This window comes from Coffea arabica, chromosome 4c (assembly GCF_036785885.1).
Source record: "Coffea arabica cultivar ET-39 chromosome 4c, Coffea Arabica ET-39 HiFi, whole genome shotgun sequence".
Lineage (NCBI taxonomy): Eukaryota > Viridiplantae > Streptophyta > Magnoliopsida > Gentianales > Rubiaceae > Coffea > Coffea arabica.
In genome coordinates, this window is record NC_092316.1 from 50,882,272 (window position 1) to 50,904,506 (window position 22,235).

At 35.7% G+C, this 22,235-nt stretch overlaps 1 protein-coding gene across 6 annotated transcripts; it reads left to right on the forward strand.

The window, feature by feature from the left end:
* Window positions 1-844: 844 nt before the first annotated feature.
* LOC140005391 (uncharacterized) lies at window positions 845-11,750 on the forward strand. Of its 6 annotated transcripts, XM_072046323.1 has the most exons (4): window positions 903-1,413; window positions 5,635-6,836; window positions 10,841-10,896; window positions 11,527-11,750. In XM_072046323.1, the coding sequence occupies exons 2-3, from the start codon at window positions 5,648-5,650 to the stop codon at window positions 10,882-10,884; spliced, it is 1,233 nt and encodes a 410-aa protein (XP_071902424.1). In that variant the 5' UTR covers window positions 903-1,413; window positions 5,635-5,647; the 3' UTR covers window positions 10,885-10,896; window positions 11,527-11,750. The 6 variants fall into 6 exon arrangements, 2 of the variants coding, with proteins under 2 accessions (XP_071902424.1, XP_071902425.1); XM_072046324.1 differs by lacking the exon at window positions 10,841-10,896; XR_011813228.1 differs by lacking the exons at window positions 5,635-6,836; window positions 10,841-10,896; window positions 11,527-11,750 and adding exons at window positions 3,731-3,786; window positions 4,417-4,640 and having other exon boundaries at window positions 913-1,413.
* Window positions 11,751-22,235: the final 10,485 nt, after the last annotated feature.

Here is a 22,235-nt window from a genome sequence, read left to right on the forward strand (position 1 = left end):
ATAAAAATCATAGGGGGTTAATGTGTCATGTATTTATAAGGGTAATTTCGACATTTTTAGAAGTTCCGTTACGAGTGACTATTTCCGTTACTTTGACACTTTAATCCAAACCATGAGGGGGTTATGTATAGCTTTTGAAATCATAGGGGGGTTATGTAAAAAAACTGTGAGAACCCTGAAAATATACATATAAATATCAGTGCATATTTCATTTGCATTTTAATTCTTTAATAAATTTTAGCACTAAGTCCAATTGTTTTTAAATAAGTACGTAGAAATAAACGTTATGTGCAAAATAAAAGAATTGTGCTAAACTACTAAACTTCTTAGTTTTGTTACATTAACTTCATATTTCAATGGTAAACTATTTCATTGATCCAATAATTAATTTTTTTGAATTCTAGTATTGTAATTAATTGTTTTGAAATAAAAGGGTAAAGATAATTTCTATGTAATAAATAATATAATTGTGCCAATATTGAATTATTCGGTTTTGCTATACTAAATTAATATTTCTTGAGTTGGATTAATTCTATTACTTTAAAATAAATTCTTTGATTTCCGATAACTAGTTTTAATCGTTAATAATGTTAAATGTTAATAGGAATTTCCGCGTTAAGATAAAAATCAATGAATTTTAGATAAATATGATATTCCTATACTAAACATACTTAAGGCCTGAAAATTCGATAAATTTTGTGTAGGATAACTTTAATTCTTGAGAATAAATAATTGGAGATGCGGATAATTAAGTTAATCGCTAAATAATGTTAGGAACCTTAATATTTAAGTTTAATCGATATTTATTCGATAAAAATGGTTAAGTATATTGGGGGGGTTATTAGGCGTTCAAATCACCCTTGAGGATAAATTTGAGAAATTAAGTTGAGATTAGGAAACCAAGTGAAAAGACTAAAAGACCCTTACAATTCCATGCGAAACCAAACGACCCTTATGACAAATTCCCATCACCGCAACTTCGACCAATTGCATTTTAACCAATTCGATACGCAACCTTTCGTAAACCGCGGCACCACAAAACCACTTGATCAAATTCACACTACATCTCACAACCATTTCAGCCGACTCTTTCTCTGCACAAACCAAAGTCGAAATCAATTTCACTCCAAATACCACTCTACTCTTTCATTCTTGATTCACAACAAAACCTCATTTCTTCCCTGCCTTGACCGAGAGCACCGAGAGAGGGAGAGAGCTGCCGGAAACTTCTTGGATTCAGCCGTGAGTTGGAGCAAAGCCAGGGAAGGGAATCTGCCGGAAGCTTCACCAATTCTACCTACATCCACAACCCTTTTCAGCCGCAACTCCAAACCAGAATCACCATCTGCACTTGGCCGAGAGCTAGGAAGGAAATTTCTGGAATTTCGTGTGAAAGATTGGTTGCTAGCTGAGGTAATTTCTGGTCTAAAATAGGTTGATTATTAGTTGATCAAGCTATATCAGAGATTACATGTTTAGATTATACAATCGGATGCTGAAATCAAAACCTTAGGAAAATTTCTGTTTTGAGAAATTGTTGCTACCGAGACTTGAGGTGTTATTGCAGCTCCAATTTTGTTTTGTGTGATAATCTGAACACCCAAATGTCTTTAGCTGAGTAAGAACTGGAAGATTAAGACCATGTATGATGAATTGGGCATTCGAATGAAGTGTTAAAGCAGAGATAAATTTCTGGGTTAGTTTGGGGTAAGAAAATGTTGCCGTGAGCTTGAGCAGAAAATGTAAGTTTAACTTGCCTAAATGTGACCCTCTGAATTGATCCCTGTGCTTAATTAGTCAATAACTAATTAGTTAAGCTGTGCATGTAGCAATGAGATGGTCTAAACCAGAAAAATAAAAAGGAAAATTTGAAAGTGGTTCATGCATGATCACCGAGGCTCATGGGAGAATTTCTGGATTTTTGGGAAATTTGTAGTTGTTAATTGAATTCAATTTTTGAGTTAAAAATGTTAACTAGTTAGCTAAGTGTTTGCATGTTAAATTTGGGGTACCTAACACCATGTTTTAACCGAGGGAAAATTTGATCTAAGACATACAAGTTGCTGGAAAATTTTTGAAAGTCGCAAGGTGGAGCTGGAAATTTCAATTAGCTTCTGGAATTTTTCCTTGGAAGAAAAATGGTTCAGAAATGTATAAAAAAAAATGTGTGCCTAAGCCATGTAGGTGGTTTAGCTATGAAACAATGGTTGTATTGGAAGTTTGGACCAAAAGGTTGGAACGAAAATGCTGAAAATTGTGTTAGTAGCCGAGAGACTTGGATTGGAAATGTTAACTCGTTTCTGGAATTTTTCTTAGAGTATAGTGGTTTTGAATTACATGAGAAATATGTATTTAAGCGTTATTTGACTTGGTAGATGCTGGTATGAATGTCATACTTAGAGGAATGGATGGTTTGAATAAAAGTTTTATGGTTTTAAAAGAGAAAAGGAGTTTTTCACAATTGGAAAATGAGATTCCAGATTTTCGGATTTCACTAACCAGTCTCAGGAAAATGCTTATATCTTGGTGTAGAAAAATCCGATTGAGGTGCCGTCAGTGGCATTTGAAACTAGAGTCATGGGCCTTTGTTCTGTAGAAACTTTATATTTTTCCTCCATGTGTACGGCTGTACGTGACTCCTCAAAGTAGGCTGTCTTGACTTAATGTCCTGTTTCTTCAGGAAAATGAATTTTGACTTGAATCAAATGTTGGGCCTATCTGTGATTTGAATTTCTGAGTTTCAAGTGAAGCTTACATGCTAAAATTTTCTGGTATGTGAATGGCATTGAGCCTAGTAAAATGCTATGGTGGTAATCTGAATTTCTCGAGTTATTTAAGCATTAAATTAGCCGTGACTTTACTCCTTGTTTCTAGTTGAAATTTCTGGTTGAAATTCTGGTTTGAAAGTGATTGGTTGCTATCAAGAGCTAATGATTGATGAAGCCTTGGTCATTCATTTTATTTTTATCAGAAATGCATTTGTTGAAATCTAGGGCTAATGATTGACGAAGCCCTAGTAATTTGCTATGTGATTTTTTTGCCATATTTTGATCCATATTATGATTTCGAAACGGAATCGGAGCTGTGGAAGTCGTTTCTACCTTGCGAACTCGAGTAGCTGTGATCAAATTAAGCAAAAATATTTTTCAGCTAGTATTATATTATAAAACTCCATAACTAGTGTTTTGCCTAAAACTTTCCAACTCGATAATTTCCTTTAGCTCAAACTAGCCTTGATAGCTATAGCAAATAAGTTCTATAGCTTTTGGAAACTCTAAATCTTATGATTAATTCTTTTTTTTTCTTTCTTTAAGCTTTGCACTTGGATAGTTAACTACAGGAAAAAGTTCCAAAATATGAGCTTTACTAATTTTAGTGAAAAGCTTGGGAGACTTGCTCGGCAAGAAACCCTATTTTTTAGAAAAATAGTTTTTAAGGATAATTTTTGCAAAAGCTGTAACTTTAGAGAAATGTTCAAAGTAACTTTCTAACATTGTTGTTAAGAGATTTATCGACTTATTTCAAGAAAATAATACTAGTTACCCTTTTGTAAGGATAAGTATCTTAAGGAAAACTATAATAAACATTTCTTCTAAGTTTGTCAAGTTTCAACCTAAGGAGATTCCTAATCTTTCTAAAGGTAGTAAACTAGTAGTATATTAAGTATACCTCAGCTTGTATAAGCTTAGAAACTGAATACAAACTTATAGTTTCAATATGTGGTATTTAGGATTTTGCGAGGACGCGGAATTCGATTCTCAACTTGATATCTGAACTCCACTCTTGGTGAGTGTCCCTGCTTGTTTTATGTTATGTGGTTAAGCGCTTTATTAACTTGCTATATTATAACTGTGAAGTGGTTTTGACCCATCGAAGTGAGCAATGTGTACTTTATCACACTAGCCTTTCGAGTGGTGACTTGCGTAAAACATTTTTTTTAGTGAATCCAAGTGCTAGACGTAAAGTCGTTGGGTGAATCCCTCGACGAGTCAATAATAATAAATCAAGTGCTAGACGTAACGTCGTTGGGTGAATCCCTCGACGAGTCAATAATAATAAATCAAGTGCTAGACGTAAAGTCGTTGGGTGAATCCCTCGACGAGTCAATAATAATGAATCAAGTGCTAGACGTAAAGTCGTTGGGTGAATCCCTCGACGAGTCTATAATAATAAATCAAGTGCTAGACGTAAAGTCGTTGGGTGAATCCCTCGACGAGTCTATAATAATAATGTAAGTTCAGGACGTAACGTCGTTGGGTGAATCCCTCGACCAGTCTAAGGTACACTTGGGTATTATCGCCTTCCTATTTGTTTACTTCAGTCGAATCAATACGTGTTAATTGTTTTAATTGATTGCATGTTTTTGGGGCACCACTGAGCTTTAGCTCACCCCACGTTTATTGTTTTCCTTAACAGGTTCTGGAAACTGAAAGCTGGATGCTTACTTAAGTTTTCCTTTTGGATTGTATTTGAATACTATAACTTATTCTGTGGGCTGTAATGTGTTATTTGAGATAATGCACTTTTCTTTTGGGTTGCCACTTGAAGCTGGAAAATGGGTAAACCCTAATTCGATTACTTGGCATGTAAATTTGTAATAGAGATTTATGTATTTATCTACCCGGATTGGTACGACTTTATATTTTGGTACGTAGCACGTGGGACGTTTAAGAGCCTCGACTGGCTAATTTATCTCTGCTATCTCTGAAGTTAAGTTGGATGTAAGGATGATCTTATTCGGGAAGATTTGTTTTATCACAGATTAAGTTCTCCTTTGAAAGGATTTGGGTTAGAATGCTTGCGTGAGTCCTGGCGAGAGATGGGCAGACGGCCCGCCAACCCTTTGGTTCGCCTTAGGGGGAAGTGGGGTCGCCACAGGTGGTATCAGAGCTCTTATCGAGCTCGTGCCGGGAGAGGACTCTCGGAGTGTGGGGATTGACTCGTTAAGTGTGGAACAAAAGTTTATAGTTGGGATATTAGACATGTATGTTGGGTAGGAATCTCAAATATAGGTAAGTTACTCTTGGGACTGGCCAGCCTGAGGTGTGAATTATCCTATAGTCAGATTCTTGTACCCGAATGCCAGATATTTCATTAAATGGTGTATTTGCAATTGAAAAGAATTCAGTATATCGCATTATGATGTGACTAGAAATCATGACTAAGTTTGGAAAAGTAGGATCGAAGGAATCAAGTCTAACTTTTGAAAGTTAAAGGTAAAGAGCCAATGGTGTGATCTTGAAGATTAGTGCCAATTACGTATTTAAGAGGAATCTATGGAAGCGAAATCGGAAGAATGAGTGGGGCCTAGTGGGATTGTCAAAGACTAAACTAATGAAGGTTATGTTGAATCTAAACTAAGGGTTGAGCTATTAGTTATGTGGTTATAATAATCGGTGTATTATTGACTTGCTTTCCTTCATGTTTATAAAGATCGAAATGTGAGTTATGTGTGAAAATATTAAATGTACCGTGAATTGTTTGGCTTTTAAAGTTGTATGAACCTTGGTATGTGAATATATGCTTTAAGTGTTTTAAATTTTCTTTCTCTTGGTATTCATGTTGACTTCACTTAATAATAACAAGTAAATAAATAGCAACATCTTCGCTTGATCACTTTATTTTTATCAATAGGCATAACTAGGCTATGGATCTACAAGTTAGAAATAGAGGACGTGGGAGACCAACTAGGCAACACCCCGAGGGTGGGAGTGAGAGGGAACCTGAGGTCAACCCAGACCATGGTCAGGGAAACGTGGCCGGAGATCCAGTGGCTACCGCAATCAATAGAATAACTGATGTGTTAGAGCGCATGACTGAGCATCAAGCCCATGGAGCGGTGCATCAGCAAGGAGGCCCAATCGATTATGAGGATCGGGCATTAGAGAGATTCCTGAAGTTTGGACCTCCTAAGTTCTACGGAGGCCCAGAACCTGAGGTAGCCGAAGGTTGGTGGGAAAGGATCTCTGATATTTTTGCCGCTCTAAATTACACGGAAGAGAGGCAAGTGACTTTTGCAGCATTCCAGTTTGAAGGAGCTGCTCGTTCCTGGTGGAACCTAATTAGGGTCAATTGGGACAGGAATCATATTCCCAGGACTTGGGCGAACTTCACAAGGGAGTTCAACGCCAAATTTCTTCCACCTCTCATTCAAGAAAAGAGAGAGGACGACTTCATAAAATGTAAACAAGGGGCGATGAGTGTCGCCGAATATGAAGTCCAGTTCACAAAATTGTCCCGATTTGCTCCTGAACTGATAGCCACGGAACAAAGGCGTGTCCGGAGGTTTGTGCAAGGACTAAACGTGGAAATTCAGGAGGGATTAGCTGCTGTTCGGATAGATACATTTGCTGATGCTGTAGAAAGAGCTCAAAGGGTTGAAGTTGCTAGAACTCAAGTAAAAACTTACCAGGCCAAGAAAAGATTTGCACCTAGCAGCAGTCGGGAGCCGACTTATACAAATGCTCCACTGGCCAAAGTGGGTCGAGGAACTGGTGCCAGAGGTGCCGGAGGAAGAAATAATGGAACTAACGGGGGACCAAATGGAAGAGGTCAACCTAGGAACGCCCCACAAGGAAGTCGTGCGATAACTTTCCTGGGAACTTGTGGGTATTGCAAGAAACCTGGACATACCGAGGCCGGTTGCTGGAGGAAAGCAGGAAAGTGCTTGAAGTGTGGAAGCAGCGAGCACCAAATTGCCAGTTGCCCGAAAATACAAGAGGATAATACCCTGAATGATGAACCAGCCAACATTAGAGAGAATAGGCCGAAAGTTCCTACCAGGGTTTACGCTATAAATGACCAACCTGTACCTGATTCTTCGGAAGCCGTGGAAGGTACTCTTCCCATTTCTCATCAATTAGCTAGAGTATTAATTGATCATAGTGCAACTCATTCATTTGTGAACCAAACTTTTCCATCCGGAGTTAACGTCAAACCTGTTAGATTACCCTTGACCTTGAAGTTAAAACATCAATGGGTAATAAGATTTTAATCAGTAGCTTAACTTATAATAACTGCGAATTCTGGATTGAATGGCATAAAATACTAGTGGATCTAATCAAATTGGACATACGAGGTTATGATGTTATTATAGGAAAGAATTTTCTAGCTCATCACCATGCTAAGCTTGATTGCAGAACAAAAGTATTGGAACTTTGGATTTCCGGAGAAGCAACTTGGGAGTTAGAAGAAGAAATGCAGAAAAAGTATTCCGATTTGTTTCTCAAGAAAGTGTGAATTTTGAGGACAAAATTCATTGTAAGGAGGGGAGGATGTGAGAACCCTGAAAATATACATATAAATATCAGTGCATATTTCATTTGCATTTTAATTCTTTAATAAATTTTAGCACTAAGTCCAATTGTTTTTAAATAAGTACGTAGAAATAAACGTTATGTGCAAAATAAAAGAATTGTGCTAAACTACTAAACTTCTTAGTTTTGTTACATTAACTTCATATTTCAATGGTAAACTATTTCATTGATCCAATAATTAATTTTTTTGAATTCTAGTATTGTAATTAATTGTTTTGAAATAAAAGGGTAAAGATAATTTCTATGTAATAAATAATATAATTGTGCCAATATTGAATTATTCGGTTTTGCTATACTAAATTAATATTTCTTGAGTTGGATTAATTCTATTACTTTAAAATAAATTCTTTGATTTCCGATAACTAGTTTTAATCGTTAATAATGTTAAATGTTAATAGGAATTTCCGCGTTAAGATAAAAATCAATGAATTTTAGATAAATATGATATTCCTATACTAAACATACTTAAGGCCTGAAAATTCGATAAATTTTGTGTAGGATAACTTTAATTCTTGAGAATAAATAATTGGAGATGCGGATAATTAAGTTAATCGCTAAATAATGTTAGGAACCTTAATATTTAAGTTTAATCGATATTTATTCGATAAAAATGGTTAAGTATATTGGGGGGGTTATTAGGCGTTCAAATCACCCTTGAGGATAAATTTGAGAAATTAAGTTGAGATTAGGAAACCAAGTGAAAAGACTAAAAGACCCTTACAATTCCATGCGAAACCAAACGACCCTTATGACAAATTCCCATCACCGCAACTTCGACCAATTGCATTTTAACCAATTCGATACGCAACCTTTCGTAAACCGCGGCACCACAAAACCACTTGATCAAATTCACACTACATCTCACAACCATTTCAGCCGACTCTTTCTCTGCACAAACCAAAGTCGAAATCAATTTCACTCCAAATACCACTCTACTCTTTCATTCTTGATTCACAACAAAACCTCATTTCTTCCCTGCCTTGACCGAGAGCACCGAGAGAGGGAGAGAGCTGCCGGAAACTTCTTGGATTCAGCCGTGAGTTGGAGCAAAGCCAGGGAAGGGAATCTGCCGGAAGCTTCACCAATTCTACCTACATCCACAACCCTTTTCAGCCGCAACTCCAAACCAGAATCACCATCTGCACTTGGCCGAGAGCTAGGAAGGAAATTTCTGGAATTTCGTGTGAAAGATTGGTTGCTAGCTGAGGTAATTTCTGGTCTAAAATAGGTTGATTATTAGTTGATCAAGCTATATCAGAGATTACATGTTTAGATTATACAATCGGATGCTGAAATCAAAACCTTAGGAAAATTTCTGTTTTGAGAAATTGTTGCTACCGAGACTTGAGGTGTTATTGCAGCTCCAATTTTGTTTTGTGTGATAATCTGAACACCCAAATGTCTTTAGCTGAGTAAGAACTGGAAGATTAAGACCATGTATGATGAATTGGGCATTCGAATGAAGTGTTAAAGCAGAGATAAATTTCTGGGTTAGTTTGGGGTAAGAAAATGTTGCCGTGAGCTTGAGCAGAAAATGTAAGTTTAACTTGCCTAAATGTGACCCTCTGAATTGATCCCTGTGCTTAATTAGTCAATAACTAATTAGTTAAGCTGTGCATGTAGCAATGAGATGGTCTAAACCAGAAAAATAAAAAGGAAAATTTGAAAGTGGTTCATGCATGATCACCGAGGCTCATGGGAGAATTTCTGGATTTTTGGGAAATTTGTAGTTGTTAATTGAATTCAATTTTTGAGTTAAAAATGTTAACTAGTTAGCTAAGTGTTTGCATGTTAAATTTGGGGTACCTAACACCATGTTTTAACCGAGGGAAAATTTGATCTAAGACATACAAGTTGCTGGAAAATTTTTGAAAGTCGCAAGGTGGAGCTGGAAATTTCAATTAGCTTCTGGAATTTTTCCTTGGAAGAAAAATGGTTCAGAAATGTATAAAAAAAAATGTGTGCCTAAGCCATGTAGGTGGTTTAGCTATGAAACAATGGTTGTATTGGAAGTTTGGACCAAAAGGTTGGAACGAAAATGCTGAAAATTGTGTTAGTAGCCGAGAGACTTGGATTGGAAATGTTAACTCGTTTCTGGAATTTTTCTTAGAGTATAGTGGTTTTGAATTACATGAGAAATATGTATTTAAGCGTTATTTGACTTGGTAGATGCTGGTATGAATGTCATACTTAGAGGAATGGATGGTTTGAATAAAAGTTTTATGGTTTTAAAAGAGAAAAGGAGTTTTTCACAATTGGAAAATGAGATTCCAGATTTTCGGATTTCACTAACCAGTCTCAGGAAAATGCTTATATCTTGGTGTAGAAAAATCCGATTGAGGTGCCGTCAGTGGCATTTGAAACTAGAGTCATGGGCCTTTGTTCTGTAGAAACTTTATATTTTTCCTCCATGTGTACGGCTGTACGTGACTCCTCAAAGTAGGCTGTCTTGACTTAATGTCCTGTTTCTTCAGGAAAATGAATTTTGACTTGAATCAAATGTTGGGCCTATCTGTGATTTGAATTTCTGAGTTTCAAGTGAAGCTTACATGCTAAAATTTTCTGGTATGTGAATGGCATTGAGCCTAGTAAAATGCTATGGTGGTAATCTGAATTTCTCGAGTTATTTAAGCGTTAAATTAGCCGTGACTTTACTCCTTGTTTCTAGTTGAAATTTCTGGTTGAAATTCTGGTTTGAAAGTGATTGGTTGCTATCAAGAGCTAATGATTGATGAAGCCTTGGTCATTCATTTTATTTTTATCAGAAATGCATTTGTTGAAATCTAGGGCTAATGATTGACGAAGCCCTAGTAATTTGCTATGTGATTTTTTTGCCATATTTTGATCCATATTATGATTTCGAAACGGAATCGGAGCTGTGGAAGTCGTTTCTACCTTGCGAACTCGAGTAGCTGTGATCAAATTAAGCAAAAATATTTTTCAGCTAGTATTATATTATAAAACTCCATAACTAGTGTTTTACCTAAAACTTTCCAACTCGATAATTTCCTTTAGCTCAAACTAGCCTTGATAGCTATAGCAAATAAGTTCTATAGCTTTTGGAAACTCTAAATCTTATGATTAATTCTTTTTTTTTCTTTCTTTAAGCTTTGCACTTGGATAGTTAACTACAGGAAAAAGTTCCAAAATATGAGCTTTACTAATTTTAGTGAAAAGCTTGGGAGACTTGCTCGGCAAGAAACCCTATTTTTTAGAAAAATAGTTTTTAAGGATAATTTTTGCAAAAGCTGTAACTTTAGAGAAATGTTCAAAGTAACTTTCTAACATTGTTGTTAAGAGATTTATCGACTTATTTCAAGAAAATAATACTAGTTACCCTTTTGTAAGGATAAGTATCTTAAGGAAAACTATAATAAACATTTCTTCTAAGTTTGTCAAGTTTCAACCTAAGGAGATTCCTAATCTTTCTAAAGGTAGTAAACTAGTAGTATATTAAGTATACCTCAGCTTGTATAAGCTTAGAAACTGAATACAAACTTATAGTTTCAATATGTGGTATTTAGGATTTTGCGAGGACGCGGAATTCGATTCTCAACTTGATATCTGAACTCCACTCTTGGTGAGTGTCCCTGCTTGTTTTATGTTATGTGGTTAAGCGCTTTATTAACTTGCTATATTATAACTGTGAAGTGGTTTTGACCCATCGAAGTGAGCAATGTGTACTTTATCACACTAGCCTTTCGAGTGGTGACTTGCGTAAAACATTTTTTTTAGTGAATCCAAGTGCTAGACGTAAAGTCGTTGGGTGAATCCCTCGACGAGTCAATAATAATAAATCAAGTGCTAGACGTAACGTCGTTGGGTGAATCCCTCGACGAGTCAATAATAATAAATCAAGTGCTAGACGTAAAGTCGTTGGGTGAATCCCTCGACGAGTCAATAATAATGAATCAAGTGCTAGACGTAAAGTCGTTGGGTGAATCCCTCGACGAGTCTATAATAATAAATCAAGTGCTAGACGTAAAGTCGTTGGGTGAATCCCTCGACGAGTCTATAATAATAATGTAAGTTCAGGACGTAACGTCGTTGGGTGAATCCCTCGACCAGTCTAAGGTACACTTGGGTATTATCGCCTTCCTATTTGTTTACTTCAGTCGAATCAATACGTGTTAATTGTTTTAATTGATTGCATGTTTTTGGGGCACCACTGAGCTTTAGCTCACCCCACGTTTATTGTTTTCCTTAACAGGTTCTGGAAACTGAAAGCTGGATGCTTACTTAAGTTTTCCTTTTGGATTGTATTTGAATACTATAACTTATTCTGTGGGCTGTAATGTGTTATTTGAGATAATGCACTTTTCTTTTGGGTTGCCACTTGAAGCTGGAAAATGGGTAAACCCTAATTCGATTACTTGGCATGTAAATTTGTAATAGAGATTTATGTATTTATCTACCCGGATTGGTACGACTTTATATTTTGGTACGTAGCACGTGGGACGTTTAAGAGCCTCGACTGGCTAATTTATCTCTGCTATCTCTGAAGTTAAGTTGGATGTAAGGATGATCTTATTCGGGAAGATTTGTTTTATCACAGATTAAGTTCTCCTTTGAAAGGATTTGGGTTAGAATGCTTGCGTGAGTCCTGGCGAGAGATGGGCAGACGGCCCGCCAACCCTTTGGTTCGCCTTAGGGGGAAGTGGGGTCGCCACAGCTGCCGGCACCCGACCGAGTGTGGCTAGGGTGTGCGTGGAAATTGATGTTGCCAAGCCAGTTGCTCAGAGGATTTGGGTGGCCGTCGAAGGAGAGCAAGGATTCTGGCAGAGCATTGTCGCGGATTTGCCGGCGTATTGCTCTTCCTGCTGGCGAGTGGGTCACTCCAATGAAGAGTGCAAGAGGAATTCTTCTGAGTTTGCAGCTCGGCACCAGCAAAATCGAATCGCGAGAAGGCAGGACCAGCAGGTGGTTGGCCAAGTGCGAAGGACTATCCTGGCTAAGGACACTGAAGCCATGCAGGCGGCTGTGGGAGCACCAGCTGCAGCAGAGGGGAACCAGCCTCTTGGGCCTGGTGTGCGAGCTGTTGCAGAAGCCGCACCTCAGCAGGACAGTGTGTCTAGGAGTTGCGCAATGGACACTGTAGCGGCTGGGGTGGAGGGGCATTGCGTCGGTGTGACCTGCGAAGGCATTGGTCGTGTGGCAGATTGTGAGGGGGTGGAGAGAGTTTTGGAAGGGCGGGAAGAAGGGGTTGCTACAACAACAGATGGGGTCAGATTAGATAGGTTAGGGGTGCCTTCATTTCGGAGAAGTAAATATTTGTAAGCAGAACTTGTGATTGGTTTGCTTTCTTGATGAATAAAATCCTATTTCTTTAAAAAAAAAAAAAAACAATGCAATTTGTGATAGCCTACGTGCTCCCGAAAGGATCTAACTAACTATATCTTTAACGTAATTTTAAAAAAAAAAAAAAAAAAAGAGGAAAACTTGCATTTGAGTTCTCATGTGGAACATGCTCATATCATGTTTTTGGCGTCTACAATGGAACTCGAAGTTGATCTCTTCCTCTGAACATCTTTCTCGTAGGAAAATGACATATTTTTGTCATCGCTCAAATGCCCCACAATCGGTGCGCTACATCATTACCTTACGAGTGTTAGTACCGACAAAAAAAAAACACAGAAACGTGTATGCATGAAAAACAAATCAGAAAGGATGTGTTCACATAGCTCAATTGAACATGCTGTCATGAACTCACTTCTGACAAGAAAACCAGACTTCCTTTGGTTGCTGATGACACAGCTATTTGGTCCTTGCTGGAAAGCACAGGATTTTATAATCCTACCAAGATGGCCATTTTTGGTTGTTGGAATAATTTGGCATGTAATGAGAAAAAGACTTAGTGTTAAGAGTTTCTTTTGTAACGCCCTTGGATTTGTAAGAAATTAAGTTAACACAAGTTATAAAGAAAGTAGGGTGTTATTTATAAAAATTAACAAGAAAATATAACCTGACCTATACATTTATGAGACATGCTGTTTGACAATTTTAACTAACCTAAGAGTTTTATAATGAATAATCGCTGGTCAATGATATAATAATCATCCATTAGAAACCTATTTACTTAATGTCGTATTCGCGTGCTTATCAAATTAGTTAGACCAAAGTTTAAAAAAAAAAAAAAAAAAACTCCGATCCAAGTTTTTTTTTTTTCTTTGATGCCATCCCTTAATTTATTTATAACCGAAAAAGAGTACATCAAATTAAAGAGAGCCAAACCTGACCTCTGTTAAAGGAAAAGAAACATCTAATGATAAAAAATAAAACGCACATATGAAGGAATTTTAAAGACATAATAGATCAATCCAAAGAAATCATCCACACGAAAGTGCCCCACATTTGTGTGACTGCGAGTGAGCATGGGGATTTGGTTTGAGATCTTGACGTGTTTGCATTGTTTTACCTTTTTTTGAAAGTTGTTTTCTCGCTTTCTTTGAAATCACTTGGGTAAATTGCTCTTGAACTAGGCTCCGATCCAAGTTTGTTATCTATTATCTAATAAGCATTGTTTTATAGAGGGGTGTCAATTATTAGTTTTTTGTTTAAAAAATTAAGATTAAATAAAGAAATTATACAAATACTAATGAATGATATGTGATATATATAGTGTGTGCGCACTTAAATGATTAGATTAAAATAGATATGCTAACAAATACCTGATAAGCATTGATTTAAAAAAAAAAAAGTCCTTCAATTAACATGATTTTCATATTTTCATGTTATTAAAGGGAGGTCAAAAGTACAATGAAATTGAGTTTAGGTCCTAAACACTCAAAGCTGGTTTTAACAACAAATGGAGGGTTAATTCCATTTTGCAGCCTTCAGGTATAAATTGGAATATTTTAGTCCCTAAACTATATCCTGATTCTCACTTCAATCTCTAAACTCGTTATTTTGAGATTTTTGTTTATTGTTTGATTGCATATTCCTTCTGTGCCCTTACAAGATGCAACCATACTGCTCATGTGACTAACATTACGTTAGTTTTGCAGATTTTCTTAACAATTATACTTAAGTAGGATGAGTGGAACTAAATGTCCCATTCCTGTTCAAGGATCAAAGTCGGAATTGAGATAAAGTTGAAAGGTGCAATATGGAATTAACACACAAATGAACGAGTTAAAACAAACTCATACATTTATGCTGTTTCTCTTTTGTTACCGATACCGCACTAACTGTTTGAAATTCCAAAATGAGAAAAAAGTTAACATCTCTAAGTTATACATTATGACCAAACAAACAACTTTTATTGTGAACCTTTTATGTTTAATTTGGCATACGTTGTGTCCGAATCTCCTATCATCCAGCATAAGTTGGAGTTAGATCTACTTCGCATTCTTAACTATACCTGAGTTTTAACTTTGATTGCTAAACTTTAAAATGAGACACTTTAATTTCAAACTATCCTAAAATATAAAACTTGTCCATTTTAGTCCCTAAAATATAAAATTTGTTCCAATTTAATTCCTAAAGTACATCCACTTAGGCATAAAATCTATCTCATTTTCTTAACGATGTTACTTAAGTGGGACAAATTTTATAACTTAGGGACTAAAGTGCCTCATTTTTTAGTCCAAGGACTAAAGTGAAAATTTAGGTATAATTGATGGGTGCAAAGTGAAATTAGCCGCATAAGTTGAGAATAGGTGGTTGTAATACGAATACACAGCAGTAACGACTAATAATGTTGGATATTAGGCCAAGAATTGAGAGGAATATTTGGAGACAAGGGTGGCTTCAATTGTTCTTTTCTTTTATTTCTTTCACACTCTTATATTGGTTTGGAGTTTACAAGGTCTATTTATGATCATTCTAGATACATAGAGAAATGTTCCAACCATCCCACCAACTCTCTTAATTTCCATCATTCTAGAGAATATTGCAACTATCTAGAAAACTTTCCAACTACCCCATTAATCAAGCTAATTGATTTAGCACATTATTCAACATATTCCCCCCTTAATGTGCTGTCCTTGAACTCCAAGCATCTCTCGAAAATAATTGAACTTGTCTTTTGGAAGTGCCTTGGTAAAGATGTCTGCAACTTGGTCTTCACTCTTGCAAAATTTTAGTTCAACTTCACCATCTTCAATTGCATCTCGAATAAAATGGTGCTTGATTGCAATATGGCGAGTTCTGCTATGATAAACTGGATTTTTGGCAATGTCAATTGCTGATTTGTTGTCACAGAACATCACCGTAGCTTCCTTTTGCTTCTCACCAATATCTTCAAGAATTCTCCTAAGCCAAATGGTTTGTGATGTTGCCAAACTTGCGGATACATATTCAGCTTCAGCTGATGATTGTGCCACGCTTTGTTGCTTCTTTGATGCCCAAGAAAATACTCCAGAACCAAGCGAAAAACAATAGCCTGAGGTGCTCTTCATATCTGATAAGTGACTAATTTACGTAATAATTGTATGATATTTTATATTATTTTTAGTCACTTTAGTTATATTATTGGAAGAATATGAATCATTTTGGCTATAATTGGTGAAAAATGCTTTTAAGTGATTAAATGAGGTTTTTATCACTTTTTACTTGGATTTTGTGTATTTTGACAGTTTTGACACATTTTCGTATTTCGGCTATAACTTGAGTTACAATGATCGGATTGGGATGATTCTTGAACCCATTTGAAGATAAGAGATAGATCTACAACTTTGGTGAAGACATCCGAATCCAGTTTGAAGGTTTTCAAAATCAAAAAGCCGAATTACATAATCTAATTTCTGTTGGTCGAAGCTGAAACAGGGCAATGAGCAGACAAGGGTATTTCAGTCATATCTCAGCCTACACAGATCCAAATGAGGTGATTCTTGATGCATTGGAAAGATAACTCAAACGGCTACAACTTTCGTGTTTTACACATGAGCTGGTTCAGCCTCTAACATCAAGAAAAGATTGGTTGAAGTTGGGCCAAAAACAGAGCAAGTGATCCACACTCGGATCCACTATTCATCCGAACCCTCGGCTGTTTCTGGGTTAGTGGATCCGAGCTCGGATCCATACGGATCCGAGGCACTGTAGCAGCTCGGATCACTGGTCAGAAAAGGCTACTTTATACGCGTAAAACTCAATTTCACCTCCACCAACTCACATGTGATGCTAGACATGTGAGAGACATTACCAGCTGTAAGGAGAAAGTGTAAAGCTTCATTTCTTGACCACCTTTCATCATTAAATAGCCAAATTCATTGCAAAGGGGATGATAGAGAAAAAGATAGAGAGACATACGGGAGAAGCTTGGAGTCTGCAGAAATGTAGCTCTTTCATCTTCCTAGTATTAGTTAACTTAGTATAGAGTAGTATAGTTCATCCATTCTTGTTTATTATCTAGATTAGGATGAAGATGGAGGATGAAGAAGGCAAGGAAGAAAGCTCATGTGACAAGGGTTGTATTCCTTCCAACTCTTTATCTTTTGTATTTGATTCCAAGTTTAGTTAATATACAAGTTCTGGATTTTGTGTGTAATATGTGTTTTTAAAGTTTATACCTTGGGTTTGGTTGAACTTTCTATGATTGTTAGTGTTTATTATTTGGTTATTTGTTTGCTAAGATTTGAGCAAGTTATTTAGCACTTGGGCTCTTTAAATCATGATTAATCTAGTACCATTGATTGTGATTATCTAAGGTGTTGTTTCTGCAATGAAAATTGAGATTTAACACTAGTTCAAGAAGATCTAAACATAAGGAGTACACTCACGAAAGTAGAGGTGCACTTATGTGGTTTTTAGTGATTCATTTCATGTAATTTCATTGAAGAAATGAACTTGTAGCTAATTTCATAACCATGAAAATAGGTATGGATTAGTTATGAGTATAGTTGATTCACTACGAAAGTAGGTTTCACATGTTTAAGGAAATTACACCATAATTAGCCTAGATGTAGTATTCAATGATCCAAATATAGCACTTGCATGAGTAGTTAGGGATACCACAACCTAAGGAGCTTTTGTTTGTTATTTTGTATAATTTGAGTAGGTAAAATTTGTTATAATTCATTGATAGTCTAAATAATAGAGAAGCTTTAGTAGTACCGGTAATTGCAATCTTCCTTGTGGGATCGACCCTTAATACCCTATACTCGCTCACGATTCGTATACTTGCGATAAATCGCGTGTGGGGTGTTTAGGAATTTATAAATGTAAAACTTGATTAGAATGAGGTTAAATTGATATGTATACCCTGCGCACGTCAAGTTTTTGGCGCCGCTGCCGGGGAAAATTTGGCAATATCGGTGTGAAGAGTAACTTTATTAGTTTAGACATAATATTAGTTATAATGTGAATGTTATTTTCTGTTATTTTTGTATTTTATGTGTATGTGTTTCATTACCTATTTTTCTTACTAATTTTGCTTTTGAGGTTGTTTAAAAGCAATTTTAGGTGATGAGAAGGGTAGGTCAATTTGGAGGACAAAGCTTGAGAAGTGGAAGATTGGCAATGGATGGTTACCAAGTGCAAAAATCCTTCAACAGAGGTAACCAAAAATTTACTGAATGTATGTCTTTTGAAGATGGTTTAAGGTGTTTAAAGGCAAAATTTGATGTAATTAAGTTACAAGTTCAAATGGACACCATGATGCATGAAATTGAGCAGAGGAGGAATGTTAATGTTTTTAATTCTTATCATGTGATTTGTGACTTGTGTGGAGATTATCATGCTACTAATACATGTATGCAAGCACAAAATGTGGATTATTATGATGAATTAGAGCATTACAATCCTTGTTTTAATCAATATAGTGCTAATTGGAGCAATTCTCCTGCTTATGGTTGGGATGATCAATGTACTTATAGTGATTATTCATGTTTTTATGATTACCAACCTGAAAGTGTCCAATATGAATCAAAACTATCTTGGGAGTTGGCAATAGAGAAGTTAGCTAATACACCTCTACCTTGGGAGTTAGAAAGTGAACCATTAGCTAATGATTCTAATGCATCTTGGGAGCTAGCTGTAGAAAATTTTTCTAATCAATTTGATTTAGCCATAGAAAAGCTAGCAAATGCAACCTCTGACCGTTTTGAAAGGATTGAGGAAAGGTTAGATGAATTAGCTTCTCACTTTGGTGATATACATGAGCAATTGAATGTATTGTGTGAAGTTATTTCTTCTAATAATTTGCAAAATGATCCTAGCATGAATGGTGGAAATGTTGTATGTGAAAATGGATTGCATTTTGATGAAAATAATGAATCTCAAGAGTGTTTTAATGAGCGAATGTCCATTTCACATGATAATATCTTTGGAACTAACTTTGAACCTCAAGAGGTGAGTTTTAATGACTCAATTTTCACCCCTCTTGAGGAGTGCATTGAAAGTATAGGTTCTAAAGGTATTCCTACTCAAGATACTCTCATGGCATTCCCTTTGGTAAATTCTCAAGTGGTGCATATTCAAGGTAATGTCTATGAATCACTTGGGATATGTAAGTCACTTTCATTTCTCACATCATTAGATCATGTGGCTTTTGCTATAAAGTCACCTTTTAATGATTCACCACGGCCTAAAATGGTGGATTATTCGTTAACTAAGCCTCCTTGAAAAATGAGGTGATATAGTCAAGCTATTGACTTTAAAGAAGCGCTTATTGGGAGGCAACCCAATGCTTGTTTAAGTTCGTGTTACTTTGGAGTGATTTTATGTTTAAAGTATAAGTTTGAGTAATTTTGTTGTTTTTCATTTGTAGGTTTTGGAAAAAGATGCAAAAGTGACCAAATGAGGTGAAAAAGGCGAAGTTTGATCAAAGATCTCAATACCTCAAATTCAGTAATTATGGTTTTTGATGCATTAAAGAGGTTTAGAATGCATGTTTAGATCATTTTACATGTGCGTGAATGGTTTATTTTGATATAAAAATGATCTAGGGTGTATTTTGAAGAATTGAGGTCAAACTGAAAATTGCAAAAATTCTGCAATAAGTGCAGATTTAATGGATCCAAGGCCTCGGATCCATATGGATCCAAGGCCTCGGATCCACTTCTGCAATCAGAAAAAATTCGAACTTCTTGATCCGAGCTCACTTATCATGATCCGACCTCGGATCCTTTCCAAAACGAAGCCTCGGACCACTTTTCCTCATTCTTCCCTCTTTTTCATCCTTCAACTCCACTTTTCTTCTTGTTGGTTGCAAGCTTTTATTCTTAAGAATTGTATTTTTTTTTTTAAAGGTGCATTAATTGAAGTCTCCATTCTTTCAAGTAAAGTTGAAAATTCATCACATTGCCATGGATTCGGATCGCGCAAGTTCATTAGGGGAGTATTACTTTCTCTTATTTTCGTTATTTTTCCTTTCTCACATTGAGGGCAATGTGAAGTTTAAGTGTGGGGGAGGAAAGTATTGAACTTGCATTTACTTGCCATGTGATGATATTTTGGTGATTTAAATGCTTAGAAATGTTGGAATTATGTTTGAATTATTTGCCATGTGGATAATTTGCTTGAAATTGGGTTTGTTGGCAGGAAGTTTTCATCCATTTATATGGGGAAATTCTGTCAAAATTTTTCTAACATCTTGTCCAATATTTCACTATGGCCCAAAAGTTTTTCAATTTTTTCATTTTTATTTCAAAAAGGGCCAAAGTATTCCAACCATAAGTGTTTAATTCTTCCAATTGTTGAAACTTTATATGTATTTTGGAAAGTTTAGTCCTCATTTAACTTGAAAATGATTATTATGCAATTAGGATTTTTGCATTTTAGAAAATATATTGGATAAAGTGAGGAAAATTATGCCTATAATTTTACATGTTTAATGAAATTTCTTCTCTTTACTTAATTTTATAAGTAAGTGATTGATATAGTTGATAAAAGGTTATACTCCTCCTTTGATTAGTCTTATATATTTTCTAAGAGGGAATATCTATTTATTGTCCTTTATTTCTAAAAAAATAATAATAAGAAAAAAAAAGAGAAAAAAAAGAGAAAAAAAAGAGAAAAAAAAGAAAGTAAAAAAAAAAAAATTTTTTTCTACTCCAATGATTCTCGTACCACCGGGGGTTGGCATCTACAAATGTCGACATTCGCGTAAAAAGGTACTTGAATTAAGAGTATGCATTAGCAACTTGAATAAGTGAAATGTTGAGTAACCGGGGATCTTCACCTAAAAGTGTCGATTTTCGCGTAAAAAGACATTTTCACTATTTAAGTAAAAATTAGTATGAATAAATCCCTCTTAGTTATAGAATGTTGAGAAAAAGATGATTATAGGAGGAGGAAAGCTATAAATTGACTATGTGATTTGCTTATTTGTAAAAATTAAGTTAGGGTAAGAGATTAAGTTTAACTTGTTGAATTTAGGGTATAATTATCTTTCCTTTACTTGATATTATGAGTATTTAGTGTAAATTGAATAATTGTATAATGATTATTTTCCAAGTCTTGAGGAATTAAATTGGACAAAGTGCATATATTGTTTCACCTCTTGAATCATTGCATTTGATTATGTGTGAATTGCTTGAGGACAAGCAATGATTTAAGTGTGGGGGAGTTTGATAAGTGACTAATTTACGTAATAATTGTATGATATTTTATATTATTTTTAGTCACTTTAGTTATATTATTGGAAGAATATGAATCATTTTGGCTATAATTGGTGAAAAATGCTTTTAAGTGATTAAATGAGGTTTTTATCACTTTTTACTTGAATTTTGTGTATTTTGACAGTTTTGACACATTTTCGTATTTCGGCTATAACTTGAGTTACAATGATCGGATTGGGATGATTCTTGAACCCATTTGAAGATAAGAGATAGATCTACAACTTTGGTGAAGACATCCGAATCCAGTTTGAAGGTTTTCAAAATCAAAAAGCCGAATTACATTAGCTAATTTCTGTTGGTCGAAGCTGAAACAGGGCAATGAGCAGACAAGGGTATTTCAGTCATATCTCAGCCTACACAGATCCAAATGAGGTGATTCTTGATGCATTGGAAAGATAACTCAAAAGGCTACAACTTTCGTGTTTTACACATGAGCTGGTTCAGCCTCTAACATCAAGAAAAGATTGGTTGAAATTGGGCCAAAAACAGAGCAAGTGATCCACACTCGGATCCACTATTCATCCGAACCCTCGGCTGTTTCTGGGTTAGTGGATCCGAGCTCGGATCCATACGGATCCGAGGCACTGTAGCAGCTCGGATCACTGGTCAGAAAAGGCTACTTTATACGCGTAAAACTCAATTTCACCTCCACCAACTCACATGTGATGCTAGACATGTGAGAGACATTACCAGCTGTAAGGAGAAAGTGTAAAGCTTCATTTCTTGACCACCTTTCATCATTAAATAGCCAAATTCATTGCAAAGGGGATGATAGAGAAAAAGATAGAGAGACATACGGGAGAAGCTTGGAGTCTGCAGAAATGTAGCTCCTTCATCTTCCTAGTATTAGTTAGCTTAGTATAGAGTAGTATAGTTCATCCATTCTTGTTTATTATCTAGATTAGGATGAAGATGGAGGATGAAGAAGGCAAGGAAGAAAGCTCATGTGACAAGGGTTGTATTCCTTCCAACTCTTTATCTTTTGTATTTGATTCCAAGTTTAGTTAATATACAAGTTCTGGATTTTGTGTGTAATATGTGTTTTTAAAGTTTATACCTTGGGTTTGGTTGAACTTTCTATGATTGTTAGTGTTTATTATTTGGTTATTTGTTTGCTAAGATTTGAGCAAGTTATTTAGCACTTGGGCTCTTTAAATTATGATTAATCTAGTACCATTGATTGTGATTATCTAAGGTGTTGTTTCTGCAATGAAAATTGAGATTTAACACTAGTTCAAGAAGATCTAAACATAAGGAGTACACTCACGAAAGTAGAGGTGCACTTATGTGGTTTTTAGTGATTCATTTCATGTAATTTCATTGAAGAAATGAACTTGTAGCTAATTTCATAACCATGAAA

Excerpts from the sequence above, each read along its gene's own strand:
- LOC140005391 (XM_072046323.1), top strand. The coding sequence starts at position 5,648 with ATGGATCTACAAGTTAGAAATAGAGGACGTGGGAGACCAACTAGGCAA. Across the intron at positions 6,837-10,840 it reads TTCTTCGGAAGCCGTGGAAG|GATTTTGCGAGGACGCGGAA; the intron begins GTACTCTTCCCA and ends TGTGGTATTTAG.